Source organism: Alosa sapidissima, chromosome 24 (assembly GCF_018492685.1).
Source record: "Alosa sapidissima isolate fAloSap1 chromosome 24, fAloSap1.pri, whole genome shotgun sequence".
In the NCBI taxonomy this organism is placed as follows: Eukaryota; Metazoa; Chordata; class Actinopteri; order Clupeiformes; family Clupeidae; genus Alosa; species Alosa sapidissima.
The window spans coordinates 25053400-25071851 of NC_055980.1; the positions used below are offsets into that span (position 1 = coordinate 25053400).

Sequence of the window (18452 nt, forward strand, 5' to 3'; positions counted from 1 at the left end):
CTGATTAGAGAGAGGTCAGAGAGTTCCTTGCTACTGACATAAATAAGCCGAGAGTGAAGCGGAATTAGCTAGTAATTACGTTACGTTGTTACAGTGTAGTTCAGCGGTCCCCAACCACCGGGCCATGGCCCGGACATTCCTAACCGGGCCGTAGCCTATGACATGAGTTTAAAAAACGCAAGCTAAATTAAATTTAATTTGCAATAATGTCATGTTTTTACATGACATAGGCCTATATGCAGTTGTTTGATTGCACGCATGTTTGCATTTTGCAAGGTCTATTTTCTTACGTCTGTCTGTCCCGCCTTCAACACTTTTACATATTGCCTTCAGCGCTGCGCAGCCTCAGGTCAGCTCACTTCACCTTCTTAGCGAACGGTAGTGTCACACGAAGTTAGCTAAACTGCTAGAATGAGCAACAAAAAACAAGCATCTTTAGCAGGTCACTGGCCAGAGTGTTTGAGTTGCGAGAGCCATGTGCCATGTTAACCTGTGGAGACTGAAGGCCTGTGGGTCATGAAGGGCACTTATTTGGATGTGTGGTGCCCTAACCCACGTAAAGACACAGTAAAATAGCATGTTACACTATAGAAACATGATATAATTGGGAACACATATTGTTCTAACTATAAAAATGGCATATTGCATGATATTTCCATAACCGCGAGATACACGCTTCAAGATAACGGCAAGAAGTTGTTAACAGACGTTCACCAAGATGTATAGCCCATCAGCAATCTATTAAAAATAACACCTATTTGAAGTACCATTCATGATATGTTGTCAAATATTGAAGTTGTGGGAAGTACATAGCTTAAATGGTATGTTTCTTTCGTCCCCCATGCCTGTTCCATTCATTCTGGCCAGGAGAGTCGAATGAAACAAAACGCACATTCGACTTCTGCTTAAATAGCTCATGAACGGTTTTGTTCAGAGGTGAAATTCCAACTGTATTTGACAGAGGACAGATGTAGGTTGCTAGTGACAAAATATTAGCTTCCAGTGTGGTACGATGTATTTGTAAATTACATTTTATTGAAAAGTCCCGGTTCTCCCCCTATGTAATAGACGTGCAGGGTGCTAAAGCTCGTCAGGCATAGCAACAGTAACTAAGGAGGGCGGGATTTAGCGAAGGGTGAATTGTGTAGTACAGACTACAATGAACTACCACACCAGTTTCCAGCCTTCTACCACTATTAGAACAGACGTTATGGGCTTCCAAAAATGGCAAAAGATAAAATGTGAAATTCCAATGTGTCAATTACGGCCGTGGCACCCGAAATTCAAATGGACGCCACGGGCAAACCGTTTGAGATATTGACCTGAAACTTCAGATTCCCTTGTTTGGTAACATAAGGCATATTTTCACCGCTTTTCACCAAAATCTGAGAGGTACCATGTACATGATACCCCGATTTTGGCTGTTTTCACTTGGAATGACCCATTGGTTATCTATCATTGCAGCATTTGCACATTTTTATTTGTTTTTGAGCAAGTTGGATTTAAGCAGTTATATGACTAAAACATATTTTAATTTAAAGCTATGCGATTTTCCACGTTTTCGCTTTTTTAAGTTAATGTTACAACTGGTTGCTTACAGAAAACACGCTTCAAAAGGTGGAAGATCGTTGCATTCTGTCTCTTGAATGATGTCCCTGATGAACTGTGTGTAGCTGAGGACGTGTGTGTAGACTCCAGGTAATCCCACACGAGCACAGCCCTGCCCAAAGCTGACAATGCCGACTTGCACAAACCTCCTCTCCTCTCCTGCTAGGACACACACTAGGGGCGCACCAGAGTCACTCTGCACACACACATACACACACACACACACACACTAATAAACACACACGTATGTTCTGCAACACACCTACTTCTCCTAGCAAGATGGTGGTGACTAGAAGATGTATCCAGGTCACGCACTGACTGTCCTTTTCATACCCTTTCTGAACACTTACAAACTCATGTACAAACACTTTGGTTTGTCTGCAGGGACCCTCTACAGCATCACAGAAATGTAATGGTGTTTTGAGCCTTGTCAGTGCCTTACAGTGTTGATTTACTTTGATGTAGTGAATGCCCCCAAGGTTATCACTATCTCATGGCAAATGCCCCCAAGGTTATCACTATATGCTATTTCCCTGTTCCAGCTCTGGTTCAGTGATTTAAAAGTGACACACACACACACACAGGCACACACACACACACACACACACAGGCACACACACACACACACACAGGCACACACACACACACACACACACACACAGGCACACACACACACACAGGCACACACACACACAGGCACACACACACACAGGCACACACACACACACACCTCACACACAGGCACACACACACACACACACACACACAGGCAACCACACACACACACACACACAGAGGCACACACACACACACACACACACAGGCACACACACACACACACACAGGCACACACACACACACACACACCTCACACAGGCACACACACAGGCACACACACACGGGCACACACACACACACACACACAGGCACACACACACACACACACACACAGGCACACACACACAGGCACACACACACACACTGACCTGACAGGAGTCTTTTCCTCCCCTTGGGTCACCGGCGCACAGCATGCGGTCAGTCGTCTCGGGGTAGATCCGACGACATGTGGCATCATCAACCAGAGACACCTGCACCTCCTGGAGAGTCTGCTTCCCACCCAGCGGTGCTGATAGATGGAGAGAGAGAGTGAAGAGGAGGAGGAAGAAGAGGAGGAGGAGGAGGAGGACAGGTGACATGACACACACACAGCAGCCGTGGGGCACTGGTTAGCACTCTGGACTTGTAACCGGAGGGTTGCCGGTTCGAGCCCCGACCAGTAGGCACGGCTGAAGTGCCCTTGAGCAAGGCACCTAACCCCTCACTGCTCCCCGAGCGCCGCCGTTGTAGCAGGCAGCTCACTGCGCCGGGATTAGTGTGTGCTTCACCTCACTGTGTGCTGTTTGTGTTTCACTAATTCACCGATTGGGTTAAATGCAGAGACCAAATTTCCCTCACAGGATCAAAAAAGTATATATACTTATACTTATACACATAATGAACATGCTGCTCACTCCAGAGGGACACAGATCTGATAACCATCTGCACACGTAGACACATGCACACACACACACATGCACACACACACACACACATACAGGCACTCACATGCAGACACACAAATGCAGCCACACACACACACACGCACGACGCACATAAATGTACACAAATACAGGCACTCACATGTAGACACACAAATGCAGCCACACACACACACACACTTACTGCCCTCAGCTACATCACCCCATCCAGTGACCCAGCACTCAGTGTCGGGGCTGAAGACATCTCGGGGGCTGGGCAGTATCACAGGCTTCACTGTGTCAGAGAAGGACACGGCCTCCTGCAGCTGCACCAGGGCGATGTCGTTGTACAACGAATGGTTTGTTTCATCCCATCTGTAATCTGAGTGCTGCACCACCCGCTTCAGCTTCACCAGCCTTCCAGAAGGTTCCCTCAGGCTCAGCTCCCCGACCCAAGCAAACCAACGCTCCAGGTCAATAAATTCCCTGAGAGTGGCATTGGACAGACACGAATCACAGGTTTACTTTGTTTATACGGTTAATGGATTGGGCAGATACTACAGGAGAGGGGACAGGAAGGACACAAATAGGAGACAGAACAAATAAAGGACACACACACACCAAAACACACATACGCAGACACTACGGCCTTGATTGTGAACCCTATAACTGTCGGAGACTGCGTGTCGGCAATACTGCTGGAGATAGGGCTCGACGTATGGTTACGGATAACCTGCTGCAAAAATGCGACATTGTATGTCTGCAAGAATCTTTCTTATCTAAGCAGGATCTAGGAAAATTGAACTCTTTTAATGACAGTTTCCACGGAGTTGGAGAATTCACATCGGACCTTACTATGGTTATAGTCAGTGAGAGGACGGATATCAGGGGGTGTGGCTATCCTATGGCACAAGAAGCTGGAATCGTATATAAATGTCACAAAATTCCACATGAACACGGATGACATCAAAATTAGCCTGTTAAAGCATAGCACTCCACTGTATACTGCTCCCTTATGGACTAAGTTTAAAAAGGCAAGCATGCAGAAGCTTAAAGGTGCTCTAAGCCAGTGGTTCCCAACCTGGGGTCCGCAGACCCCACTAGGGGGTGCCAGAGATTGCAGGGGGTCCGCACAATGTTGCCTGGGCTGAGGTTGTAAGGTTGCCAAAATTATATTTGCGCACATTAAATGTATAAAATCCAAATAACACACCCAATGGGATAATCAAAATTCTGTATAATCGATATTATACAGAATATACATTTAAATTCATGTAGCTATTTATTACCTCTGACCTTATAAGTTTGTAATTAATCACTTTATTCTTTTTATGAGTGTATGCGGGTAGGAGTTTGGGTAGGGGGCCCTGGCTTGTCTTAGACACAGGCAAGGGGGCAAGGGGGGAAAAAAGGCTGGGAAACACTGGTCTATGCGATGCCCTAGTTTTTACAGTCTATGGCAATGGCACACGTTTTTTAGGCTACACATTTTATGTCACTTACTGCAAACATCACCTAACCAACCGCCTTACTGCAAACATCACCTAACCAACCGCGATCTCTGTGGACAGCCCAGGCTCCAAAAACGGCAACAAAAACAACCTGGGCAAACCTAGCCCATAAAACACAAAACAAACTGTTCCAGCAAATCACAGACGAGATGCACGTTTTGGAGAGTTTCAATTGCAGTGTTGCAGTGTTGTGCCAGTTCACAGCTTTTCTGAACTAGTTCAAGTTCAGTTCATACATGCTCAAAGTGAACAGTTCACGTTCAAAGTTCACAATTTTAATTCTGAACTAGTTCAAAGTTCAGTTCATTTTACTTTTTTCGTGAGATATTTAAATAAATACTTTTTTTCACACTACGAGTTAGAAATCACTATACGTTCTTTGAAGCTGCTCATTAGACATTTGCTCATGACACTGCAATTGTGGGTTTCTTACCAGATGATGAAACTTGCAGCAGTACAGACAAGGTAGACCAGTTCTATACTTAGTGCAATGAAATCCAGCCCTCCGCGCTCTCGTCGTTGCCTGCTACGCGGCGTTGCTATGCCTACCCCGCTGCAATTCATCACGGGTAACGTTGTGCGGAAGCCAGTATGCTATTCAACTATTCTCAGACGGACACTACGTTGCCCGCAATGCATTGCGCACACAATGTCAAAACCATTTCTGTCTGGTGATACATGATTTAAGCGGCACCAGCGAGAATACAGGAGGGAGGAACTTTCTCTCGTTGCGTTTCAAAAGAGAAAACAGATGTCACTCAGTTTTCAATGGAAAACAAATTCCAACGTTCATTTACAGTGATGTCTGCCGTTCATGACACATAATGTGAACTAATTCACGTTCAAGTTCTTTATTAAAAAATGTGTTGCGTTCAGTTCACGAAAAAATGAGCGTGTCCAATGAACGCGTTCTTTTGAACTCGTTCACGCACAACACTGGTAGCGAGCTAGCTCTCTGCTTTGTTTGAAAGTCAACAGAAGTGACGTTACCCAGCATCGCTTAGAGCACCTTTAAGGTTGCTTATAATGACTGTGTGAGGATACTGCTCAAGAAACCCATGTCCGCTACAGTATAGTGCAAGTGACCTGTTCAGTAATGTAATATCTGTGTCTTCTGAATAGACCTTGATCCTGACAATAAAGTTGATGATGACACACACACACACACACACACACATATACAGTATATGCTCACATAAAATACACATAAAATCTATGCAGCATATATGGCACCCTGTGTAGACATAAATACACACTCACACACACACACACACACACACAAATGCATGCATACACTTAAACACTTGCAGAAATTGTGCTTACTTCAAGCAACTACTTGCAGACAAGACCCACTGATCTGAGACCAGTGATCCTCCACAAATAGTCTTGTCATGTTTAGAATGCATCCCAAGGTGGACCATCCAGGGCCACGCCCCCCTGTGCGCATCACGGCCCCCGACGATCGAAAGACATCCTGAGAGCGTTTTACACACATACACACTTTTTAACACATACACAACAAATGCAGGCTACTCTCTCTCTCTCTCTCTCTTTCACACGCACACACACAAACACAAACTCATTAGATACACACCTCACAGACACACACACTGTACACATACACGCACATATCAGTCGAAAAATTGGAAAGCAGCATGCAAGATTGCAAACAAACATATGGTAGGTTACTCACACACACACACACACACCTCACCTGTAACATATGGTAGGTTACTCACACACTCACACACCTCACCTGTAACATATGGTAGGTTACTCACACACACACACGCACACACACACCTCACCTGTAAGTTTGCAGAGCAACACCATCACATACAACAAAGTCTGGAGGTTCATGTCTGCAGTTTGAGTTCTCCTACTGTGAGCATGGAGATAAAGACACACATCTATACCACACGTTTTATATTATCAACCCCCCCCCCCCGCCTACATACACACAGTTTTAATCAGATTCTTGCAGTCAGCATGGAGACAAACAACCCCCCCCCCCCCCCACACCACACACACACACACACGCAATGTTCGAAATGGCCCTGGACAGGCATTTAAAGCACACAAAACACACACACTTTTCAGAGAAGCTTATCTATGATGTTTATCGCAACAGCACATCAGCAAGAGCAAAACCCTCTTAATATTGCTTACAGTTTTTTTTCTTTTCAATTGCTTGCATGCAAAACCACAACCTTAACATTGCTTACAGTTTTTGCCAGTTGCTCACATGCAAAACTACAGCCATTCAAAGGCCAACAACTCACCTCGATGCCAAAGTCAAACTCAATCAACACCTATTCATGCAAAGTAATGACACACACAAGCAGTATTTGAGTTTTATGTGAAACTCAAAAATGGAAAATACTTCAATAAGGTTACCAATTTTCCCCATTGCAGGTTTTACAGTAAAATGAAGTAGAATTACAGTAATGAATACTGTATGTTACTGTACTGTGAACAACAACAACAAAAAAGAAACAAATTTACTAACAGGAAAATGCAATTGCTCCTGGTGAGCTCACTGCTCCTAGTGTGGGTGTATGTGTACTGTATGTGTGTGCACTACACCGGGGTGGGTTAAATGCAGAGGACACATTTCCTTCAAGACAAGTAACTTAACTTCAATATGGAAGCAGTTGAAAAGAAACGTAACTTGTCTTTATTACAGTCAGATAGGTAGCAGGTGAACATTTATTTAGTCACCCTGGAAACAGAAACATAGAACTTTTTGAGGAGCAATGATTTTGAAGAGGGTTCCTGAGGGTCGTAAACAGTCACTTTGCAATTTTAATCAGACTTTAGCCCCAAATCAGTCGGATCCGAGTAACTTTTGACACCTGTCTGATTTGTCTCAACACAAAAAAATACACTGTATCTTAAGAGGATCGCTTTAATAAATGATTGTTTTGAACATGGTACACATGGACAGATTATGAGCCACGGGACCCCTGGGCACAGATGCAAAAATGCATCCGTAAGAAAATGTTGAAAAATAACTCCTTAAATGGTAGTGGTAGTGTAGAGGTTAAGGAGCTGGGCTAGCATGCAGTAGCCTGAGTTGTCGGATCAATTCCTGGCTGTTACCATTGTGTCCTTGAGCAAGGCACTTTACCCCACGTTGCTCTGGGGACAGTGTAGTCCCTTGCAATAGAAATGACAGATGTAAGGTAAGTATGGATGAAGTGACATATGTAAGTGTAAATTATAGATACAATGACATATGTAAGTATGACGGAGTAAGTATGGATGGAAAGTGTCTGCTAAATGCATAAATGTAAAGTTATGGAAAGAGGAGTAGGTTGGAGAACATAGTAGGAGCCCGGTAGGCCCGTTCAGTAATCCATGCCTGATGGGTCCTGTGGGTGGTTGAGGCAAAGAGGCTGTTAGGATCAGAGGCTGTAAGCTTCTGAGCGAAGCCTGACCTCCTGCTCCTTTTGCTATCCCAGGTAAAAAAGTAGTATACTTTAGTGTGTTAGAAATATGATTAAAGTACATGAAGTATAAAGCAAGTATGCTTACACTTAGATGTTATTAAGTGCAACTTCAGTGTACTAAAATTAAATATACTTATTGTGCAATATTCAAAGTGTTTTTGTAATGTACTTTTTGTTAGTGTATTTTAAATTGTAAAGAAGTGTATTTAGTTTAAGTGTATTAAATTGCTAATACTTAGAGTTGTAATATAGTGTACTTATGGAAAGTATATTTTTTTGGTAGGCCTAATACATTGTTTGTATAGTTTCATAGTCATAGTATTAAGTTCAACTTCAGTGTACTAAAATTAAATATACTTATTGTGCAATATTCAAAGTGTTTTTGTAATGTACTTCTTAAAAGTGTACTTTGTTGTTAGTGTATTTTAAATGGTAAAGAAGTTTATTTAGATTAAGTGTATTAAATTGCTAATACTTAGAGTTGTAATATAGTGTACTTATGGAAAGTATATTTTTTGGTAGGCCTAATACATTGTTTGTATAGTTTCATAGTCATCTCACCTTTAATGAAATACTAATGTGTGTAGCTTTTAGGCCTGATACGTCAGCCGCATGGATGGCAATGTGCAATAACCTAGCCTAGACACACTGATCTATCAGTTTTGGTCATCAAATAATATTTTTTCTTTTGTTGATTTTGTGTCTTAGTAAGGTAGTAGCCTATACGTTTGTGATGTAGTGGAGGTTGTGAGAGGATTAATGTGGCATTTCGTTAAATTTATAGGCAACACAGTTAAATGTAGAGGCAGTCCAGTTGACCAATAACATGGCTGTTTGAATTTGAAATGGAGTGGGCGGATCTGTGCAGCTTTAGAGCAAAACGTGGTGTGAGCAAACATTAACGTTATTTTATACAGTCTATGCTTGTAACTTTATTTGCAAGACAGATGGACTGTAGAGACCAGAAAATGCATACGTTTACGGTCCGTATAAGGTTACAGGTTTGTCCAAATTAAAGATACCATAAATTCTAGTCATGCCAGAGACGTTGGTCCTACAGAGCCAGAAGGACTCGTCATATGAGATAACAAGGGCTGAAGCCAGTTGGATCTAAAGTGCCAAGTTATTCATTATCAGGTGAGTCCCAATGTTAAATGATTCTGATGTAGCTTACTCTTTATGACCTTCGGTAGTCTTTGGAGAAGTTAAATTGATGGCTTAGCAATCTTTCAAGAGTTTGTTTTTATCCTTGCTAGTACAAGCTAGCAATGCCAGATCACGTTAGCTAATTTAGCTAACGTTAACGTCATAAACGTCCATAGATATATATACTGACTAGATGTCGCCTTCGGCTTCTCAGCATGTGTCAACACCGCCGCCATCTTGTAGCGGGGATCTGAAGCTCTAAACTAGTTCTCCTGTATTGTCAGTGTTACCTTTTTAGCGATTAGCCACAAATTTGGGAACTTCTCACAATGATGGCAAACTCGGTTTCGTTGTTGTTGAAACGTAAGAAAATCACTTTTCTCATGGCTTTGTCATTAAGCTACATCTCGTTTGCCCATAGCATTGGCCCATGATTAAAAAAGTAACGACTGGCGTATGAAGTAGCAGACCACGTTAAAGCACGGAAGTAAATGTTCTACAGATCTACAGCAACTTCTGGTATGATTACAACTTACATGAGTAAACGATACGAGAGGTATGTGGCCTCAACCAGAGCCTGTCTACGGAGAGTCTGTTTACTTTCATTGTATCGAACCTGGTTGCAGTTCACTCATTGTTCCTCTAGGGGCCGCCGCTAGCTAGTGCAGAATGAATGGGAGTCTATGGGGCTAGACGGGTAAAATGTATCTTTATTATCGTCAAAAGCTTAGTTTTCTCTAGACTCGACCATAAATACATACCTGTCAGTTGGAATAACCCAAACAACTAGATAATTGCTTGAGATTTTGACGATTTATGGTGATTTTATTTTCGCTAGATCTTTGCTCAGATTGACGTTAATGCATTATAGAGGAGTGGGCCACCGCGGCAAGATGGCGTCTCGATTGACGCATTCGTTCCAATGAACAGCAGTCGTCAAGGCGACATCTAGTCAGTATATATATCTATGATAAACGTCGACCAGATCCCTATCAAGATACATTAGCCTGCTTTGTGTTTATGGGATTATTGACAAGCGTTGGCTAGCACTAACGTTAGACAAACTATGATGGAAGAAAGTGTGTTCTTTATTAAGCAACGTTTGCCTAAAGTTCACCAATGTTCTTTAATATTATGTGTGGTGTAGGCTAAGTTAACTCACAGAAAGGAGGATGGTGCTAGGCTAGGCACACTTCACGCTCATTAGGCATGCTAATGACATTGTAGCTGTTTTTTTCTTTAATCGTGGAGACATCTTTTAAAATGAGTCTACAGGACAAATTACATGCATTTTATGAAGTAAAACATTTTTTTCCACCATTGATATTAGAGGGGGAATTAAACCTGTTGTTCTACTAAGTTAGTGCTATGAAGCTTAGGCTACATGATTGATATTATGATTTGGTTTATGCGATAGATTTAGATTTTTTTTTTAATTATTTGTGTTTGACAGAGCATTCAAGTTCATTTCATGGTAGTGTTTGTAATTTACCTAGTTTTAATCTGTAGCCTAACTATGTTTTTACAGGTGTTCCTGGACAGTTTTGAAACCGAGATGTCTGAACGCCTCAAATAATCAGCAGTAAAGGTAAATATTCTTCATCCAGGACCTTGTCCCATTACTCTTAAAGCATAACTCAAGCCAAAATGCAACCTAGGGTCTTTTTGTGAATGTACCAGAGTCAAACTTTCGTAAGCATAATTAAGTCAGAAGCGCCACCATTAAGCTTGACTGTATTGTCATTTCTGGGTCAAATGCCATTTTGAATGGGAGTCGTAGGGGCAGAACTATTTTGATACATGATGATTTTGATTCATGCATCAAAATAGTAGGCTAGTGCCCCTACGACTCCCATTTAAAATGCCATTTGACCCGAAAACGATAATACAGTTGTATTGGAAACAAAGGAATCTAAGGTAATCAAATGCAGAAAACAGGGTGGTTGCACTCAACGGTGCCAAGGTGCACAACGCTTTAAGGAAAGACTACCTGGCCAGGTCTACCCATACCAGGATGGCAAACAGATGGTGTCAATACCAATTTGACCCATAAAAAGTAAATGTCAAATAGGTACAGATAATCTGTATTAATCTCATCATTGCCAATGGATTTCTGTGTATCTTGTAAAATGTTGTCCATCTTCTTTCTGTTCACAGACAACAGAGACAAATTCTCTAATACCAAGGTCAATGCATTTGACTGCTGTCCAGCCCCGGGTTGCCACCGAAAACGTTATGCATCTTGGACTGGAAGATGGTGTGCTAGTAAGGAAGCTAGCTACCACAGCTTTTGCCACCACATCTCAGTGTTGGGAGGGAAGTTCACTCACTGCACAACTCTACCAGCTGTACCTTTCCTCCTCAGCCATGATCCGTAACCACCATGGTTTTCTTTCTGGGCCAGAAGACTTTGCAAACAAATAAGCAATAAATGATCATGCATTACAAATTTAGCCATGTTAGACCGTTAAGTTGTTGGCTTGTAGGCTGGGTGTCCAGTAAACAATTTCAAGCTTAGAGGGCAAATTCTCTCACCTAGGAGGGTAAACAACTTTTGTTTTTCATGAAATCTGCATTATGAATTGATGGTCTACCAATGAGGCTGTAGAGTATTGCGACACAATAGTGGCAAAAAGCAATTGCGCGATGAAACATGCATTGGGGTGTATTATATTATATATTATTTCACACACGTAGATATTAAATGTGTGCGCGCAAATTCTCTCTGCGCGTGCGCACTCAGAGGAAACTGCTCCCCAAGCATGGAAGAAAATGCTGCGAGCGAGGAGGAATCTGACCAGCGCTCCAAACAGCCACTCGAAAAATCTATGCATGTGAAATATAATACGCCCAAATGCATGTTTTATCGCATTACCACATCCAACTTGAAAAGATATGCTCAAGAGATCGATAACTTTCAGAAAAATGTTTTACTTTTGTTATGGATGAATATTATGTTTTGTTTTCATTCATGTCAATAAAATGTTTTTCTCATAATCAAAGTGTAATTTGTCATGTAACAGAATAGGTAGGAGAGTACTATTAGTACAATTTTAAATCACACTAATATTATACTTAAATTGCATGCCTTTATAATGCTTAAAGTATCTTAAGACTATACTTTTATTAACATAACTGCAAACTTTCAAGGCACTTATTGTAGTCAGGAAGTACATTTGAAGTTAATTTAAAATATTACAGAAGCATGCCAAATGAATAGAAATGAGGATGATAAGAGTGTATTCAAAATACACTACTACACTATTATTAGTTATACTGTAATGCCTTTTAAGTACATTTCCAATACACTTGGGATGTTACAAAATTGTACTGCGACTGTGTTTCGAATGCTCATAAAATCTCTTTTTGTATATTTTTTTCCATTTTAGCACACTAATTACACTCAAAGTATAGGTAAGTTGGTATTAAGTTGAACTTAATACATAATTCAATACACTTAATTACACTTGGATTTGACGAAAAAAGTACAAACTGTACTTAGTACACTTTCAAAAAGTATACTTTTAATAGTTTTTTTTTTTTACCTGGGATCTCTGTCCCAATCAACTCCGTGCTGTCACGTGTCTATGAATGCATGCACGCACACATCCGTTCACATGCATGTGTGTGCGTATGACTTTCTGTTATCTAATTTAACAGAAAATCATTGCAATCATATCTGTGTGTGTTTGTGCGCGTACATTTGTGTGTGAGAGATACAGATACATTAACATTTGAATTAATAATTTTTAGTGGTTTGTATATATGCGTGCGTGTGTGTGTGTGTGTGTGAGACCAATAGATAGATATCTGTTTCAGTTGAACTGCTTCAGTTATGAGAATCACAGTACAGCACCATTCACACACACAAACACACACACATCTTTACAAAACTTACAAAAAATGAAAATAAAAAATGGAGTGTCTATTCGTACTCTGTGGGGAGTGGGCTCCCTATGCACTATGCAGGCGCCTGTGCTTGCTGCTGAGAAGTTGAGCAGGGAATAGAGGAGGGGTGGCTGGGGGGTTACTTGGTATTTTATGCCCCCAACGTTGTCTTCAAGGCAGCGCTGCCTGGAAGGCACTAAGGTTAGGCATGGGTTAAGGTTAGGGTTAGGTTTAGGTGCCTTTAAGTCAGCGGTGGCAGCGCTGCCTGGAAGACGACGTTGGGGGCATAAAACACCATCGAGCTGGCTGGGGGATTCACCTCTGGACCACCTCTCCCTACTGGAGCGGATGAGTGGGGAATATTGCACAGCTAACGCAATGAGCTAAAGTCAGCCACACTACGATACAAATTGCCTCCAAAAAAGCACATTTCATTCATAACCTCGTGTGAAAACCCATGCTCCCATGCTGTGATCAAAACTGATCTGCACTCGACCGCTCTTCCTTAGCGGCTAGCTGTTTTTGTCTCGGTAGATGGAAATTGAACTTCAAAGTCTGAAACTGAATAGTGAAAACTGAATGTGAAAGCGCAAAGAGCGACATTTTCAGCGAGGATAAGTTATGTGTGAGAGCAAATGAGTTCAAATTCGGTTTTACTCCAGACATAGGGCTTCCACAATAGCTATCTACTTGTCTCTTGTCATGTCTCTTTTTGCCTCTCCCCTAGATTAACCTGAGCTCCTGGTCCAGCACTCTTCTCCATGCCACTGGGCGACCTTTGTGTCTCTTGCCCTGTGGATTCCAGTCCAATGCGTGTTTTGTGATGTTGGTTTGTGGTCTTTGCACAATAGATAGATAGATAGTGTCGTGGAAAAAAAATCACTAACTATTAACTCTAACTTAGCACTGTGAACAAAAACCAGCGGTGGCTGTTCTTAGCTTCTAGCTTGCAATGCGCATTAAATTCAGATAACTGTCATTACGGGATGCATGTAACATGCTCTAAATAGGCAGTGGTTTATTTAACCTAGTCACATACTTTTTATCTGTTTTATTTTCAGAAACACACACACAGCTGAATTGACACTGAACCGACTTTTGGAGCTGAATACGATGCAATAAAACTAGATAAATGTTAAAAACAGACCACGTATTTGTTTAGGGTTGCCTAGCAACAGAAGTGACTTCTTAATTTGTAAAGCAAAACGATCTAGCTCTACATTGCAGAAGAATTAAGGATACTGCTTCTTCATGACATGTTTAAATGTTATTGTAATTTATTTGACGCATGCTCGTGTTTAAAAGTGTCACACATAGCTGTCCCCGATGTTACAGCAGGTCCTTGTGGAAACAGCAAAGAGTGCACATATCCGATGCCTCACCAGAGCCTTACTGTTTATTAATAAAAAATGATATAGAATAGAAATCTGGAATCGTAATTTAACCTCGTAATTTTTGGTTAGGAGGTTGTGATTTTTGGTTAGGTGCTCCGGACACCAAATGGATCTAACAAGGAACGACACAAGTGCAATAGTTCAAACAAACAAACTTTTGCGATTGGAGAGATTGAACTACCCTTTCTAGAAACACCAAATCCAACAACGACGGAGCGAACTACGAAGGTTGCAATGGAGGTTAGCCAACCACAGTTTCTAGAAACGCACCCCAGACTTGCACATTGGTGCCGTCAGTCTTTGATGAATGTGCTGCTGTTGATCACCTTCAGGAGGTGGAGTGGGTGTGCAGGGTTGATCAGCATTGATCCCAGCTGCAGAAATAATAAAAAAAAAAATCTCTGGCCAAAGTGGAGCTTTTCGAAAACTCATGTGACATTTTCCCTTTTCTTTGACATGTTTTCAGATCTCCGATTGGCCAATATCACCATTTACATGTATTACTTGGATTATTTTCTGATTTGCAAGGGCGTAGGTTTGGTTTCTTGGTGGGCAGTCTGGGCACACATCCCCAACTCCTGTTGTCACGATACCAAAATAATTGTTTCAATACCAATAATGAATAATATATATTTTTGTGATTTTTAAAAATCTGATTTAATTTGGGGGTCCCACCACCTTGCCGCCATCAGTAATATTGATTTTGTGATCATTATCTGAATATTTACTAATAGCTAAACATATTTAGTAATTTGAATACAGTACATCATAACCCAGAAGGATGTACTTGGTATCAAATGATACCTCTGAGTCTCCTCTTTCATCTGACATGCGTGGCATATCTATCCGATCACGGGTCCGCGAGTAATTCAAACGAGAGTAATGGGTGTGCAGCGTTGGTTTGTGTACATGATGTTATTATTTTGCAGTCACTTCATCTGTTTTTATAAGCCAGAAGGATTGATATACATGGTACCAATGGATACCCAGATAGCAAACATACACTGGGACGGAACTGGGCCACACCTACCACAACGTCCGGCACGGATCTGCATAATGGACCTGATCCGGCGTCCAAACGCACATCGGTCCAAAATTGGTCTGGATCCGTTTGACGGATCTGGTACCAATAAGGGCTAAGACTGGCCCAGTTCCGTATGGTAGTCTGTGTTACTGACGTGTTCCAGATCTGTTTATCATATGCAATACGGGTCCGCTTATTGTGTGTGGTACGGACCCGTTTATCAGACATCAGCCGGCTTTATTTGACATGTGAAATGTGATTGGTAATTAGGGCTAATTATCCTGAAAAATCTGTTTGCAAACAGGTTCGTTATAGGTTCACCCAGGCTAAAGTTCGTAACGTTTTCCCAACAGCTCAACTGATAAACATAAGCTAGGCTACAAACACAAGGGGGGTAAAAAAAAACTTTACACATAAGTGTCTTATTATTTTTTTTATTCAACAACCTGGCTGTAGAAGTGCAATCCCAGACAAAGTTTAAGTCGTGTTAATTCCACTGTTCCCATCGATATTCAGGCTGTCTTCCTCAGTCATCTCCATGGTCAATCTGAAACAACAAAAAATAAACATGAGCCATTTATTCCTTTTTGAAAATAGGTTAAGTCACAATTACACTCGTTTTTTTTTATCATCAGTGATCCTGTTGGCGTTAGCTGTTACCATAGCTAGTTATTGTGATGGCTGTTTTGCTCAAGCTAAGCTAGTAGCCTAGCCTATATTTCTGGAAAATAATAGTATAACCTTACAGTAAAGTTATGAATCGCTCGTTTGCTTATTGTTGTCTCTGAATAAACCAACAGAGATAAAAAGCAGAAAAGCAGAGCCTACCTTGAAAAGTTGGGCTGTCCTAGTCCAGGCTGGCAAATCATGTCAAAAGATTGATAGTGAGCAAACCAAAGATCCTTGATTAACGTTACTGCTTGGACTTCTGCATGCGTGGCAAGAATATGGGGTTGTCTCATAGCACTGTTTGATCTGACACAAACAACAATTGACTACTTTTACCACTGCTAGGTAATAATAAAAATAATGAAACGAGCATATGATCAATATTGAGCCAACTATATCTTCTTTTCCAGCCTTACTGTAGAAATGAAGTGGCCATGGGAACATAGTGCACCCCCATGGTTTCTAAATTTGTGCCATTCCAAAATACCTTTTTTTTTCTTTAGCAGCCAGTTGACAATGAAGTAGGGAAAGGTTAATTTAGCAGAATCAGCACCTTAATTAATATCATTACCACCTGGGTCTGCTGTGAAAAAATGGTCCTTCGGCTCATATCCGTATCACAGGTTTGGGCCAAATCGGTGTTTTGTATTTTAAACGCATCTCCTGACTTCCAGTTGAGTTGCGGAAATTGGACCTGGGACAAATCTGTAAACCGGTGATAAAACAGCATTGCTAGCAGAGCTGAAACCTGTATCAGGAGCAGACCTGGCCCACAGTCAGATACCATATGTCCGCTACAGGCGGATCTAATGGCTTTTATGCGGATCCGGCCCAAAGGAAATTGCTATCTGGGTAGCCCTGTGTCTCCTCTTTCATCTGATATGCTTGCCATATCTATGCGATCACAGGTTCGCGAGTAATTCAAACGAGAGTAATGGGTGCGCAGGTGAACGCAAAGAAGTAAATATGATGCAATTTGATTTAATTTCATGATTTTTTTCAATTTACATACTTGATCGTACAGACATGTGTTTAGTCTCTTTGGAAAGCCCCACTTCTGCTCTGTCACGCAATAAAGGTTTCATCTCGATCAACAGTTCCAGAGCAATGTAACAGAGAAGAAAGGGTGTGTTTTTTGACGCACTTCGCGTCAATCGGGTTCTAAGGGTTAACAGTACACATGTCATACTCTTTTTGTCCACTGGTGGTTGTTTTGGCGCTGTTTCGCGTTTTCCATCAAAAACGGAATGAAATGTAGGCCTACCTGCAAACAATGTAAGAGGCCTATGCTGACTGCATCAGTGCTCAAAGTATTCTAAAAGTGTATCAATTAATTTTTAATAACTAACTAACTTCTATTCAAGTCATATTTCTGGGACTTTCTGGGATAATTATTTCTATTTTGTATTCACTCGTTCAAATGTTAATACAAAGAGTTCACAAGTTCAGGTGACTGAAAGTTAGTATGGTGGTCATTTCAGACCACTTTAGCACTTCATAAAATTCTCATAGTTTGATAACTTTAAATTTCAGAGTTCAGAGTTCACACATTTTTAAAATATTAGTATTTTAAAATATACTTTTGGAACTCCCTGTTAATACTTTTGGGAATGCAAAAGTCTTTTTTATTAGTATTATTTAATTTGAGTTACATTTTACACTGATATGGCATAATGGCAATATAAACACAGCTAACAATTGTATTAAATTGCAATAGCATATCCTAGATTAAATCATAATGTAATGGAATATTCAACTAAGGTAGACTGCTGTTGACTAAGATATTTATGGTTACTGATATTTATGGTTACTGGTGGTGGTCTCTGGCCCTCTCTTAGAGCCAGGCATAGTAAGCTGGCCCTCGGAAGAAAAAGTTTGGGGACCACTGTTCTATTTGGTTCCCAATCTACTTTCTCTGCATTAAGATAACATATGGAATGTTAAAACGGAAGCCTTGTGGGGCCAACTATGATGCTGATAATGGAACTCTCTTGAAAGGGTCTATTAACGTTTTTCATGTGACGTATTCTAGGTTCTATAGCTTTGTTTACATCCAGCTGGTAGGCAAGGGACAAGTTGAACCCATTGAACATCGTTATCTGCAGCTGCCTCTCAGTAGGCTACATCTCTGTATTTCAGCAATGTCAACATTTCAGGCATCAATAAAGGTGATGATGAAACGTTATCCCATTGTTCAATATTTGATAGTCTGTCACAGGAACGTTATTTTGCTAAAATCGCCC

The 18452-nt window shown here is 41.2% G+C and overlaps 1 protein-coding gene and 1 long non-coding RNA gene across 2 annotated transcripts; one reads left to right on the top strand and one right to left on the bottom strand.

The window, feature by feature from the left end:
* Nucleotides 1-1594: 1594 nt before the first annotated feature.
* LOC121700763 (serine protease 27-like) lies at nucleotides 1595-9791 on the bottom strand. The gene is made up of 6 exons (XM_042083970.1): nucleotides 9771-9791; nucleotides 6445-6518; nucleotides 5960-6110; nucleotides 3331-3611; nucleotides 2595-2734; nucleotides 1595-1804 (listed from the first exon to the last, which is right to left on the bottom strand). Exons 2-6 carry the CDS (start codon nucleotides 6494-6496, stop codon nucleotides 1595-1597), a joined length of 834 nt encoding a protein of 277 aa, XP_041939904.1. The 5' UTR covers nucleotides 6497-6518; nucleotides 9771-9791.
* An 852-nt stretch (nucleotides 9792-10643) lies between these two features.
* Nucleotides 10644-12779, top strand: LOC121700300. Its single transcript, XR_006027164.1, has 3 exons — nucleotides 10644-10822; nucleotides 11392-12172; nucleotides 12649-12779. It is a non-coding gene; the product is annotated as an uncharacterized LOC121700300 (long non-coding RNA).
* Nucleotides 12780-18452: the final 5673 nt, after the last annotated feature.